The 13251-nt window shown below is 52.2% G+C and overlaps 3 protein-coding genes across 6 annotated transcripts in view; 1 reads left to right on the forward strand and 2 right to left on the reverse strand.

The window, feature by feature from the left end:
• The window catches only part of MTERF2 (mitochondrial transcription termination factor 2), a 666987-nt gene that overhangs the window by 539285 nt on the left and 114451 nt on the right, over positions 1-13251 (reverse strand). The gene's annotated exons all lie outside the window — the stretch shown is intronic.
• The window catches only part of ABTB3 (ankyrin repeat and BTB domain containing 3), a 263740-nt gene that overhangs the window by 226640 nt on the left and 23849 nt on the right, over positions 1-13251 (forward strand). For 2 of the 3 annotated variants that reach the window (XM_081310320.1, XM_081310318.1), the window contains exons 5-11: positions 1064-1229; positions 3045-3134; positions 5104-5205; positions 6956-7049; positions 7177-7312; positions 7966-8186; positions 9673-9851. In XM_081310320.1, the coding sequence (XP_081166446.1) occupies positions 1064-1229; positions 3045-3134; positions 5104-5205; positions 6956-7049; positions 7177-7312; positions 7966-8186; positions 9673-9851 (988 nt within the window). The remainder of the gene's footprint in view (positions 1-1063; positions 1230-3044; positions 3135-5103; positions 5206-6955; positions 7050-7176; positions 7313-7965; positions 8187-9672; positions 9852-13251) is intronic. The other variant, XM_081310319.1, reaches the window with a different exon arrangement.
• The window catches only part of LOC308657965 (uncharacterized protein), an 87899-nt gene that overhangs the window by 55193 nt on the left and 19455 nt on the right, over positions 1-13251 (reverse strand). The window lies entirely within an intron of this gene.

Below are 13251 nucleotides of genomic sequence, written 5' to 3' on the forward strand. Positions count from 1 at the left end.
ATTAATTAGTGGATTCATTCTCCAGGACAAGGAAGTGACATCCTTTACAACCAGAATTTGTCACCGGTTTGAGGACCCTCTCCACCCCCTCCTTAGCCTCGTTCTCCTGCCATTCCACCAGCTGACAGTTTCAATGCACCTTGTCAAATATGTTCTTGAGTCGTTTCACAGGTTCTCGGTCTTGTCCTTGGAAGGTAGGGAACACCCATTCTGTGTTCATTCAACTCACATTCCTGAGCACCCCACGTGCCGTGTGCCCAGTGGCACTGGGATGGAGAGAGATGCAGACAAGGTCCCTACTCTCAGAACTCCCCAGCCTAGTGTGAGGAGCAGACAGGAGAATGGGCGAACAGCAGATGCTGACAGGGGACAGTGTCACATAGTAGATACACAGGCCCGCTCTTCACACGGACTACCCTGGTCCAGATCCCAGCTCTGCCACCTGCAAACCACATGGCCTTGGGAAGGCCCCTTACATGCTTCTGTTGCCCCAGGTTTAAAGAGAGGTAATGACAGTACCTAACTCTGGTTTTATGGGCATTCGTTGAATTTTTTCACTGCAACAGTTTAGCAGAACGCCTACCCATGTAGACATTCAGTAAATATTCTCCATATGATTCTTAGGCCAGTGTACTGCAGGAGCCCAGAGGCGGGTCCAGATAGAACAGCAGGCCAGGAGCGGTGAAGAGCGCCTGTAATCCCAGCGGCTCTGGAGGCTGAGGCAGGAGGATCACAAGTTCAAAGCCAGCCTCAGCAAAAGCAAGGCCCTAAGCAACTCAGTGAGACCCTGTCTAAATACAATACTCAGTGGCTCAGTGGTTAAGTGCTCCTAAATTCAATCCCCAGTACACACACACACACACACACACACACACACAGAATGGCAGCAGTCATAAAGGACGAAGATCAGGATCAGGAGGAAGTCTTTTTCAGCACAGCCTAGGAACTGGCTAGTTACATGAAAAGCAATGCAAGGGCCTCGTGCTCCCCAAGGAGTTTGCTCGGCAAGGACCAGGCCCCAGGGAAGCTGCCACACCCCCATGACCTTCTCTTCCTCCTTCAGGGCAGACGACTGCTTCTGCGCTTCTCGGAAGCTGGATGCGGTGGCCATCGAAGCCAAGTTCAAGCAGGACCTGGGTTTTCGGATGCTGAACTGCGGGCGGACGGACCTTGTGAAACAGGCGGTGTCTCTGCTGGGGCCTGATGGGATCAACACCATGAGTGAACAGGTACGGGCTCCAGGGGTCTAGCCAACACCACCGCCTCCAGCACCCACCCCGCAGCCAGATGGAAACAGCCGGCGCTGGGTTGCGGCGCCCCCTGCTGGCCGCTCAGGTTGCCTTTTTTAAAGGTTTTTTTTAAGGATTTTTTTGGTTCTGCCTGTCTGCTACTGTGCAGGCTGGTGTCACCAAACTTTTAGACTATACTGAAGAGACACAGTCAGTCTGTAGACCCTAGGAGGCAGCTCAGAAATAGGCAGCATCCCCTCTCCACCACCAAAATCCTGAAACTGATACAGGGAGAGTGGCTGGTGTCTCTCACTCAAGGAGATGCCCGGTGAGGGGAAATGTCAGGGACAGAGAAAACAAGCAGCAGTGAATTCCAACGGGAAGTGACTAGGGACAAATGGGGTTGCTTTGCATGGGCAGTTCACACAGTGAGTTCCAGGAGGGGAGGGCAGGGATGATTTATTTAATTACAGCTAACAGTTTTCTCGAGAAATACTAAGTCTCCCTGACACACAACAAACACACACTTCCATTATTTAAAAACTATATTCTATCTCACTTTTTTGACATTTTACATTAAAGACAATATTATTGAATTTTTTTAAAAAATCATTTTTTCATTTGCTGTACCTCGATGATGGATATTTAGGTTGCTTCTAATTCCTTTTATTAATGATGCTGAGCTAAATGTACTTGCAGAAGCCTTTGTGCAACTCCCTGATTATTTCATTATGGAAATTCTTAAAAGTGGAAGCAGTCGATCGACACACCAGCCTTTCTTAGGGTCTCAGTTTTCAGTTATTTCCAGAAGTTGTTTCCTTTTCCCCACCCTCCAGCTAGCTTTTCTGGGTTTTTTTTTTTCCAATCTACTTAGAATAACTCTTTATATATTAGACACAGCCCTTTGCTGTAATGTGACAAAAATGTTTCCATGTACGTTTTATGTGAATTTTGTCTATAATGTTTTCGATTTTATTGCCTCGTTGCTAGGATGATTTTCCTCTGTGATTTCTTCCATGACTTTTATGTTTAGAAATGGATCCTGAGACCAGTTAGATATCTTTTAGGGTTTTAATTTTTTCTCTAGCTATCTCTAACCAAACTAGAAATGCGCATGGTGTCTGGGGGGAGATAAGGTTCTAACTTGGATGGTTTTCCAAATAGCTGCCTTCCCAACACCGTTGGTTGGAAAACCCACCCCTCCCTTCTGTGGGCTGTGGTACTTGGCTGGTGATGAGCAGGAGTCAGGAGCAGCTGTGGTTTTCCTGAAGCCGTCTCTCTGTGGCTTGCCTTTTGCTTGTCAATGACAATATCAATCCACTTTCAGTGAAGGGGGACACCACATGCTCAGGGGCATCCGGTTACCCTTGACATTGACCAGCAGTTTATACAGAGCCAGGAGGATGCTTGTTATATCATGAGAGAGAAAGGATGGAGGAGCAGCCTTCATCAGTTAAATAGCTGAGGGCTGATGTCACAGAATCCAGAAAGTCCTAACAGTCCTAAGTCAAAATCAGCCACTTGTTTTAGGAAATGCAAATGCTCTGAGGTCCGTTGCACCCTGAGTCAGACAGACAAACCAAAATCCTCCAAACTCAGCAAAGACAAATACCCAAAGGGCAACGTGAGCGCCCTTTCCCTTCCGCCGTGGTTTCCAGAGTGCACAGGGCTGTGGTCCGAGTCACAGGGCTAGACCTGCTAGATTTTGAGCCCAAGCAGCTCCCCTGCACTCACGTAAGACGTTCCATTTGTTTCTGTTGCCTGACCACAGCCACCTTGTAAACCTCTCCATTCTCTGGTTTTAACTCACCGCAGGGCATGACCCCCCTGATGTACGCCTGCGTCCGTGGGGACGAGGCGATGGTTCAGATGCTGCTGGATGCCGGAGCTGACCTGAATGTGGAGGTGAGGGTGCAGAGGACTGCAGGGCCCCCAGAAAACCATGAGAGGGGGCTTTGCCTTCAGGAGCCACGGCTGTGTGCTCATTTCCACCAACAGATCCCTCCTCGGCCCCGAGTGATTGTGGTCCCACCGAAACTACCTGACAGATAATGTGCATCCTGAGGCTGCAGCCCAGCCATGCCCCGAGGGGCGTCCTGCATGTATGTTCCACTGAAAAACCATCGAGGCTGCAAGGAGCAATGGCCACTGATGGCTCAGCAGTCCCACGCTCCTGATCCAAACTGCCAATCCATTCCTTCAGGGACGGGGCAGAAACTGTCCTGAGCCATCAGCTGGTTCCCTCCACCTGATCAGGGCACAGAGGATGCTCTGGTCATTCTCCCAGGCTGAGGCTTCCCTGCTCCCATCCTCTGCCCTCCCCACCAAACCCTGATTGGCTCACCTCCGCTGAATTGACAGGTCTTAAAGCTCATCCCAAGGCTTCCTTGAGGCAGTGGGGGTAGAGCAGCCCCCACTCCCACAAGGGGTAGAATTTGACAGACTTGGGTTCAAGTTCTGAAATCACCTCCTCCATACTGACCTGCTTTGGAGCTGAGCAAGTGGTGTATCCTCTCTGTCTCCATCTTCAGGGTGGGAGAATAATCACAGCATTGCAAATGGTTGTCAGAAGAAATCAATGTGACCGTACCTAGCACAGATTGGCGACCCCATTGATGTATTGCTCCATCCCACCCCAACCTTAAAGTAGGGGAAACCCCATTCTTCCCCCTTTTCCTGTGCTTTCTGAAGAGCACTCCCCCTGGAAGCCAGATAGTGGCAGTCTCAGACACCAGAGAGATTGGCACGCTGCTATCATCTTGCCGTAATTCTGGGAAACCTGTTTGGTCCAAATTTAGATGCCCTTCGGTCTCATTACCATATTTTTTTAAATTAAGGAGTATGGTTTTGGATCTTACAAGTTTCACATATGTGGAGATTTGCCATCCCCGTGGTGAGTCCTAAGCACCGTGCAGACACTGTGGGGGCTTTGGGTCCTGGTGGGGTTCTGGGCTCCAGCCCATCCCACAAGTCTCTGCTCAGCATCTTCATCCAGCACAGTGACCTGAAATGCAGGCATCGAGGTTGCGTGGCCCCAGAAGCGCTGGGGATGAGAAGCACATGTGATTGAGAATTGTGCCAGACCCCGCCCACAGATTCCCTGCTGTGTCTTGGCCTGGGGTACATTGAGACCCCCATCCTGAAAGATCTGCCTCAGACTGCCCACTTGCATTGTGTCCAGGGAAAGCTGCGTGCCCCCGCTTCCAGTAACTCCGGGGTCCCTATCAACTGGAAGCCAGCAGGAGGGTGGAATGAGGAAAGCGTGGGGTGAGCGCGAGCAGTCCGTGAAGCCCCCTCCTTCAGAGGGGTGATGGTCTTCCCTGGAGTGAAAGCTTCGAGTGGACTACCGGGGAGGTGGAGGGGGGGGTTCTACCCCGGAGAATCCCTCTTAAAAGTGCGGATGGAACATAGTGATGCTTCTTTGCTATCTGACATCCTGCAGCCCTCAGAACATCCCCCTTCAAGCAGAAAGAGGAAAGGGACACTCAAGGGAACTTGCTCATTGCAATAGAGGAGCGTCATGCTTCCCCAAGGATCAGCAGTCACCCGTTCATTCCCATCAGAGGAGGAGGGAAGGAGTCCTTTTGGGGCATGGGGGATATAAAGCCACTGAGAAATTTTCTCCCTGCCCCATGGATAAAAATTTCCAAAACAGTTCCCTGCCTTCGGGGGGTTACTTCAGTCTCTGTTCCTACAAACACAAGCAGGATCAATGCCCACTTGATAGGAGGTGTTTGGGGCATCTGCCAATACCTCCCAGAGCACCCTCCGGGATGTCTTCTTTATCCACCTCTAACCTACATTTAGGTTACAGATAGGTCAGACTTGCTAGCCTAAGTATCACATTTTGAAAATAACTTCGATTTGTTTATAGGTTGTCAGTACTCCACATAAATATCCATCTGTCCACCCTGAGACCCGCCATTGGACGGCTCTGACTTTTGCTGTGTTGCATGGACATATTCCTGTAGTTCAGGTATTAATGGATTCCACATCTGACCTTTCTCCTCTGTGACGCAAATCTAACCCTCTCCCAGCATGCATATTCCATGAGAGATTCATATTGGTTAATGGCAATTACCTGCAGCGTATATTTATATCATATGAAAAATATATCATCTGTCTTGATCTGTTTGGCCCAGCTTTAACCAATATGAAGTGACCACGTAACCACACAGCGCCTCACACACAAGCGGCAAGCCTGCAGAGTTCTTTGTGGCCGCTCTGGGGTGGGATCTCGACTGTTGTTTTGTGGATTTGCTCATTTTGTTTGTCATAACGTGAACATGAGATCAGAAGTGTGACTCTGGCGTTTCATAGAATCTAGTATTTTCCCACCAGTGGGAAGAAGCATCCAGATCACCAAAGGAATGTTTCCCCTTCTTGAGAATCAGGAGGAGGAGGTCTGGAGTAGGGCCGTGGCATGTGTGTTCTGAAACAGCCTCAAGTATGGGGACCTGTGCTTTCCATGGCTCTTGAGGAGTCGGTGTTCACTGCATAGAACACCCAGCACGTTCTGGGTTTTCAACTGGGTCTCTACTTTATTGGAAAAGAAAGATCAACTTCCTGGTCAATGACACCTGGCCCCATAGTAAATACTGAGCTTTGAGGACAGCAGGAACTTGCCTCCTTTAGTGTTGTGGCCCCTGGCTCTGAATTCTGTGCAGAGCAGAGGACAGCGTTGCAGGGACAGCTCAGCAAAGCCGGAGCGTCACAGGATCCCTTAGGACAGATGAGCATCCTTAGGACAGATCCAAAGTGAGGTTTCAGGAGGCTGGGTGTGTGACGTGTCACCTGAGAGCTGGCTTCTGCCCATTCCCCTCCTAGTAGAGGAACCCAAGAAAGAAGGGGTCAGTTGGTGGTCTAGTGGAAGCCATCCTTTAACAGGCAGCCCGAGCCTTTAAACCAGGAGTGGAAACATAGGGAGCCAAGCAGATCCTCACAGAATTCAGGCCACCTGTTGAGGTGGCTGGAGGTGCAGGCAGTGCTAGTCAGGTAGTCAAAATGGCACATACCGTCCCCACGTTACATCAGTGATGATAACAGCACCTTCACTGTGAACACAATCCCGCATGGACAGAATCTGCCTCCCTTAAGATGTCTTTGGGAATGCCCAGAATGGAGTCATGGAGAGGCATGCCTTCCGGAAGCTCACTCTGCCACCTTATAAAACTTAGCATTTCCCAACCTGTCCTCAAGTCCATCTGCGGCAGTTCTTGGAGGGACTCTCATCCTGCTTGACCAAGAATGTCCCCCACATTAGTCAGGACTCCTGAGAGTCTGTGGCTATAAGAGGCCACTCCAGTGTCCTCCGAGGCTCCTAATGAGGGAGTCCCCCCAGCAGTCTGGTGCCAAGGACTCCTGACTTAGTGCTTCCAGAAGCTTTAATGTACCTCCAGATTCCCTGGAGATGTTGTTAAAGTGCAGACTCTGGTTCAGGGGGCCTGGGGTGGGCCAGCAGGCAGTCTTTCTAACGAGCCCCCAGGTGAGCGTGACGCCACTGTGCATGGAGCACATTGGGTAGCCTAAGGTTCTAGAAGACACGAGAGACCCTCTGCTGGTCCTCTGAAGTACAGTCCTCCGGCCCTCTCTGTGCACAGTCACTGACCCAGAGGGAGGGAAGGAGCCTGGCATCTTTACTGGTCTCCACCAGTCTTCAGACGACCCCTCAGGGCGCACGTCCTTGAAACATCTCCATGGCCGCTCTTCCTGCTCTTCCTCCACAGCTCCTCCTGGATGCTGGGGCCAAAGTGGAAGGCTCGGTGGAGCACGGTGAGGAGAACTACTCAGAGACGCCACTCCAGCTGGCAGCCGCAGTAGGTACGTCGAGCTTCTCACCTGGGCCAGGGGTCTGCACCTCCCTGGCCCTCCATGTGCCTGTGACTCTGTTTTTTTTTTTTTTTTTTTTCTTTATTCTCTTATGAAACCCCCTTCTCTGGGCTTGCAGGAAATTTTGAGCTGGTTAGTTTGCTGTTGGATCGTGGTGCGGATCCCCTGATAGGAACCATGTACAGGAATGGAATTTCTACAACCCCCCAGGGGGATATGAACTCTTTCAGCCAGGCCGCAGCTCATGGACACAGGTAGGCTAGGACGGGCCAAGGCCTCCAGGTCCCGAGCAGTGCTTGTTAAAAATGCAGATTCCCAGGCCTACCCCAGACCCATTTTATCTTTGGATGTGGAGCCCAGACACAGCAGGAGGTGGTCTAGGCCCCAGGCCTGGCCAGAGTGACCTTTCCTGCCGGGTTTCTGCTAAAAACTGGCTTGTAGTCACATCCACACAGACTGGCTTGCTGTATTCAGTCTCAACCAGCTGCATCCACAGAGACACCTCACTCTTTGCCAGTTTGGGTCAGAGGACATCATGTCAACTGTCACGAAGTGACAAGAATCCATATAAAAAGAATAGAACCCCTCTTCTTTGCCTCCTTCTGTTCTCCGTTCCCTTCAGGATTTCCATCTGATTTTATGGTACACGACCCCACGTGAAGCAGAGTCACTGGAGGGAAGGCCGGCAAGCCATTAGGAGGACGGAGTTCTAGAGCCTTCTAGATGTTTCTTAACTCCAAGTTGTCCTCCCAGGAAACAAGGATGGTCATGTCCCATCCCCTCCTCCATCCCCAAAACATTGTTCCCTGGTCCAGAGTGAGCGGCCTTCCACTCCCCACCGCGCCTCCGCCCCAGCCACGCCATTTCCATCTCTGAGTGTCTTCCTCTCTGGGTTTATGATTGACAGGAATGTGTTCCGCAAACTGCTCGCTCAGCCAGAGAAGGAGAAGAGCGATATCCTGTCCCTGGAGGAGATTCTGGCTGAGGGCACTGACCTGGCAGAGTCAGCCCCGCCCCCCCTGTGTGCCAGCCGCAACAGCAAGGCCAAACTGAGGGCCCTGAGGGAGGCCATGTATCACAGCGCTGAGCATGGCTACGTGGATGTCACAATTGATATCAGGAGCATAGGTCAGTCGGGTACTTCCCACTGCTGGGCACGGCGCTGCGGCCCCACTCTAGGTCTCTCTCCCTCGAGTTCTGTCTCTCTCTGTCTGTCGTACACACACACACACACGCACACGCACACGCACACACACACACATACACATACACACACACACCCAGGGGACACAGGAACATCCCCTTCGCTGGTTGAACACTTCCAGTCGAGATGCCTACATGGTCCCCATAGACAGCAACACCTTGCCTCTCTGAAGACCCATCCTCAGGTCATCCTGCCCCGATTCCCAAACTCTGGACTCAGGGTCAGGAACTCAGATCATCTGGGGAGCTTGTCTGAATGCAGATTGCCAGGCCCGACACCCAGAGGCTCTGCTGTTGAGGGTCTGTTTGGATCAAGGCCGGAAATCTCTATATTTAACAATCACCCCAGGTGGTTCCCAGGGGCTGAGGATAGGCTGCCTTAGGGACATGAAGCAGCCGGCAGGGCCAGGGCACCCTTTCCTGTCAGGACTTCTTCCACGAAGCTTCAGGGGCTAAGGCCACTCTCAGGGAAGCCAGGACCGCTCTTCCTAGAGTGAGCCACCCCGAGCCATCTTCTCGTGCAGTGGGGAGTGAAGCCAGCTTAGCATTAGGCCCGTGAGCCCTGAAGGGATCTGACAGTGGGTCCCTGAATGCAAGATGTGGCCTTTCTCACAGCTGAGGGCTGAAGGCAGGTCTCTGGGTGGCCGTTCTGGCGTCTCTCAGGAGGATGGCCATTCGGCATGTGGGACATTTCTGTCTTTGCTCGAGAACCTATTTTGCTCGATTACAAAGCTCAGAGGATCCGATGGTTGTCCTGTTGTGAACAGGGTGAGACGTGTTCCCCTTCCCTCGTCTCTGCCTCTCCACGAGGGGAAGAAGGAAGTGAAAATAGTCAGCTGCTAGGGAGGCTGCCATTAAAGGTGGAAGGCCTCTTTCTGCAGACGGAAACATCTCGCCCAGGGGACCTGCAGCGGTGTCCTCCAGCTGTTCTTACTCAGATGTGACTCCCCACCCTGTCCAGTGTGGCAGACAGTGAAGCCACTGGGGGGTTTCGGCAGGTCTCATCTCATCTGGGCATGGCAGTGTCACCTAATCCAGCACCAGACTGTCCCCTCCCTGCCCCTCTCTCCCAGTAAGTAGCCAGGATGGAGCCTCTGAACTCAGCCCTCAAGTGCTCTGGGCACTCCGTGTGTGTGTGTGACAATTCCAGTGTCCCACACAATGGTCACACATTGTGCAGTGCAGCCCTGTGGTGCACATTCGTAGTGCAGAGATCCGAGCTGTGGAGATAAGGCCTTTGGTTTCAATTTTGGCAAGTCCTGGCTCTGTTCGTGGGTTGTCAGCACCTTGGTCTCAGGATTGCCGATGTCCTGGGGGAAAGGCCAACTTCCAGATAAAAATGGACCTCCTCCTCTGGTTGTCTTCTTCCTCCCCTTCCCCTCCCCGCCTCCCGCTCCTCTTCCCCTTCCAGGCGTCCCGTGGACTCTGCACACGTGGCTGGAGTCTCTGCGGATCGCCTTCCAGCAGCACCGCAGGCCTCTCATCCAGTGCTTGCTGAAGGAGTTCAAGACCATTCAGGAGGAGGAGTACACGGAGGAGCTGGTGACCCAAGGCCTACCCCTGATGTTTGAGATCTTGAAAGCAAGCAAGGTACGGTGGTGCTTGCCGCAGAGAGCGAGGCCAGATTTCAGATCCCAGGTCTCAGTGGCCCCTTAGCCTGACACTGCCTTTTGGCGGGATGGCTGCGGCCAAGGCCACTTGTGTCACAGGTGCCTCCAGCTGGCTGTGCTACGTGTGTGATTGTTTGGGAAGCAGCTGTTTTGCTAAAAGTCTGTTACGTCCCAAGGCACCTGGGCCTGGGCCAATTTGATGTCTTCTAACTCAAGGACTTTGCTCCAAAGCTGGGGACGACATCCACAGCTAGGTGCCCCAACAGCATATGGGCAAGTTTGGAAGATGGTTCAGTTTGCACAGAGAGGGGTGGGTGTGGACAGAAGGGGAGGAGGGTGACTTCCCTAGGTGCTGACCCGGCACCAGGCCTGCGTAGACAACAGGAATCAAGCAGGAAGAGGGCAGTGGCCGAGCTCCCTGGAAAACAGAGTGCAGAAGTCAGGCCCTGGAGGAAGGCCTTCAGGTGGACAGGGCCAGAGGAGCCTGGCTGGAAACCTCCCTCCACTCCCAGCAGCCACAAAATGCTGTGCCCCCTCCCGCACATCAGTCTGGCTCTTGGGCTACTAGGGAATTCATTCTTAGAAATCTGTCTTGGGTCATGGGTTTGGCAATGCCAGGTGGACACTGCAGTCCATGGCAGGGGGCTGTGTGGCCCTGTCCTGTGTGATGATGGGAAACGTAAGGGATGAGCAGCCTGGATGCACCGTCCCCCACCAGCCCTCAAGGTCAATGGGCCTAAGGCAAAGCCCTGTGATCATGGGAAGCACCAGGGAGGGCCACTCTGCCTACAAGGCTCTGAGGAGTGTGGCATCAACCATCCCATGCTCCCAGGGCTTATCGGTGAGCACAGGGCCAGTATAGCACAGTGGTTGGGGTCATAGACCCTGGAGGCAAACGTGAGGGGTTCAAATCCCAGCTGTGCTCTTTACTAACCTTCTGACCCTACTCAAGGTACATCTTTCTCTCTACCTCAGTTTCCCAATCTGCAAATGGGGGCAACATTTGTTCAAATCTGCTCAGATGAATGTAAAATGAGTCTATACCCTAGTGCCCTTTGAATCACCTCCAAGTGTCTGTCCCATAAAGATGGGCTCTCCAAGGGAGGCAGCACCTCCAGGATTTCCCAAAAGCTAGAAAGACCAAAATACTGAACACTCCAGTGCAGCCCAGGCCCAGCCAGGATTGAAGGCCAACCTGTGCACAGGCCTGATTTCACCTCCTCCCCTGGGAATGGCAATGCCTTATGAAAATTTCTCTCCACGGAGCCTTGAATATCCTGCTTCACCAAGGGAATGAAGGTTTCCCAAACTCATCTGCCCTCAGAACCCTTTTACAATGAACCGTCTCAAGACACAAATTAGAATTCCTTACGCTAAAATTCGTATATTCTGTTGGACCATGTGCCCAGCACTACTCTCGGCATTTTATGAGGATCAACTCATTCAACCCTCACAAGTGACTTTTGAAGGAAATACGATTCTTATCCCCATTAACAGACAGGGAAACTGAGGCGTGGAGAAGGTTCCACAGCTGGAAAGGGACCCAGCTGGAATTGAGCTCTGTCGGTCAACTTCCAGGGCCAGCCCTCTCACCTCTTCACCCCAAAACTGGCTCCGTGGAGCTCTGGGGTCCACAATGGAGCCTGAGAAGTCTCCAGGAAAACTGACCTGTGAATGAAGGGGGCATGGGATCCCTCCTGGGCCGGGCTAATGGGCTGTGCGCCCACAGTCTGGAGGGCACGTGGGGCAGGCAGCAGGGGTGTCTCCTCAGTGAGGAAGCAGCAGCCCATCTGCTTCCAGAGCATCTCGGGGCTCCTGGCCTCGGGACTAAGCAAGTCCGTTAGTTGCTCTCATGAGCATCTGTCCTTAGCCCAGCGTCTCTGGGCCCCCTGTGGCTGGATCTGTGCTTGGTGTCCAGACCCACTGAGTCCCCAAATGGGAGCAGGTGCTTCAGCTCTTAGAATAATGAGCCTTGGTGAGTCCTTGAAGAGCAAAACCCGCTGGCGGCATTTCAGGCCCAAACTCCTCCTCCCTCTCCTCCAGCTCAAAAATAAATAAGTGGATCAAAGGGCTTTCGCCTGCACTTACCTAAGAAAACACTCTGGTGAAAGTGTAGCTGGTCTCTCCCCTTCCTGTGTTCTCTTGGGGTTTTTTGCTTGTGTGTTTGTTTGTTTGCCTTTTCTGTTTTTAACTTTGCCTCGGGCTATAGTAGGAATTCCAGAATTTTCTGAGGCATCCTGTGTATTTAGAAAACCCAACCTGTGGGGTTTTAAAGGAAATTTCTCTTTGAGGTATGACAGCCCACAGAAACGTTCCCAGGCGGTTAACTACAGAGCCTAGTCGGTCTTCACAAGGTGAACACGCTGTCATCAGAAGCAGACCAAGAAGCAGAGCTCACCTAGCGTCCCGACTGTCAGCACCCACCTTACTACTTCATTTTGCCTGGAACCAGGGCTTGTTTGACCAGGAAAACTCATTAGAAAGGAAATAGTTCTCAAGAAGTATTTGAGATGCGCGTATGAGAATCTGGAGCCTGGGACAGAGACTACCCTCAGCTCATGAATGGTGGTGCCCTGTCACCTATAGCCCTTAAAAATCAGACTGCATTTATTCTTCCTGCAGAGATAATTCTAGAACAATGGTCAGAGGTCCAGGTCAGCCCCTGCGCCATTCAGGGTATAACTGGAATTGTCCCCATGGAGGACATGAGGCTACCGGAGTTTCTACTGGTGTGCAGAGGCTGGGAGCCCCAAGGGGGCATATGTGTGTAGGACCAGAGGGTCCAGGGATCTCTTGATAACAATTCAGCGTCTGAAATAAGGAAGTAGGGTGGGTCATGCAGTGAAAAGAGGTGAGGGGTTGCCAGTAGCATTGACAGCTACAGCTGGGACACAGGAAGAAGGAATGGCCTTTGCCAGACAGGGACCAGAGCCTGCTCCTTGTCAGCTACACTGGTGACTCAGACTGGAGGAGCCAGAGGTGAGGCACCAGGGTCCCTCCAGGAGGAATGGCACTTTGGGGGTGGGGATGGTCCATGGCACCCCTGCTGTGAAACGTGGTATTACACATCACACCCCAGGCGGACACTCCTTCCCTGTCTACCTGTTCTGCCTGAGTTCTGATGGAATGGTTTGCTTCTCACTGTTGAACTTGGAGAGTTCTTTACATAGCCGAGGTCCTAGCCTTTTGTCAGCTCTCTGGCCTGCACATATTTCCTCCCACCTGTATGCAGCTCCTCTTTCCTCCTGTGGTCCAGGTGGGCACTGATGGATTATCTTCATTCATCCACTTGGACACCTTCCCGGTCCTGGATATTATGGGTGATTTTCAGTGAAAACCAGGGCGTTTGCTGAGTCGCTGGATCTTCTGTAGAGCTTCTG

Source organism: Spermophilus citellus, assembly GCF_964194105.1.
Source record: "Spermophilus citellus genome assembly, chromosome: 10".
In the NCBI taxonomy this organism is placed as follows: Eukaryota; Metazoa; Chordata; class Mammalia; order Rodentia; family Sciuridae; genus Spermophilus; species Spermophilus citellus.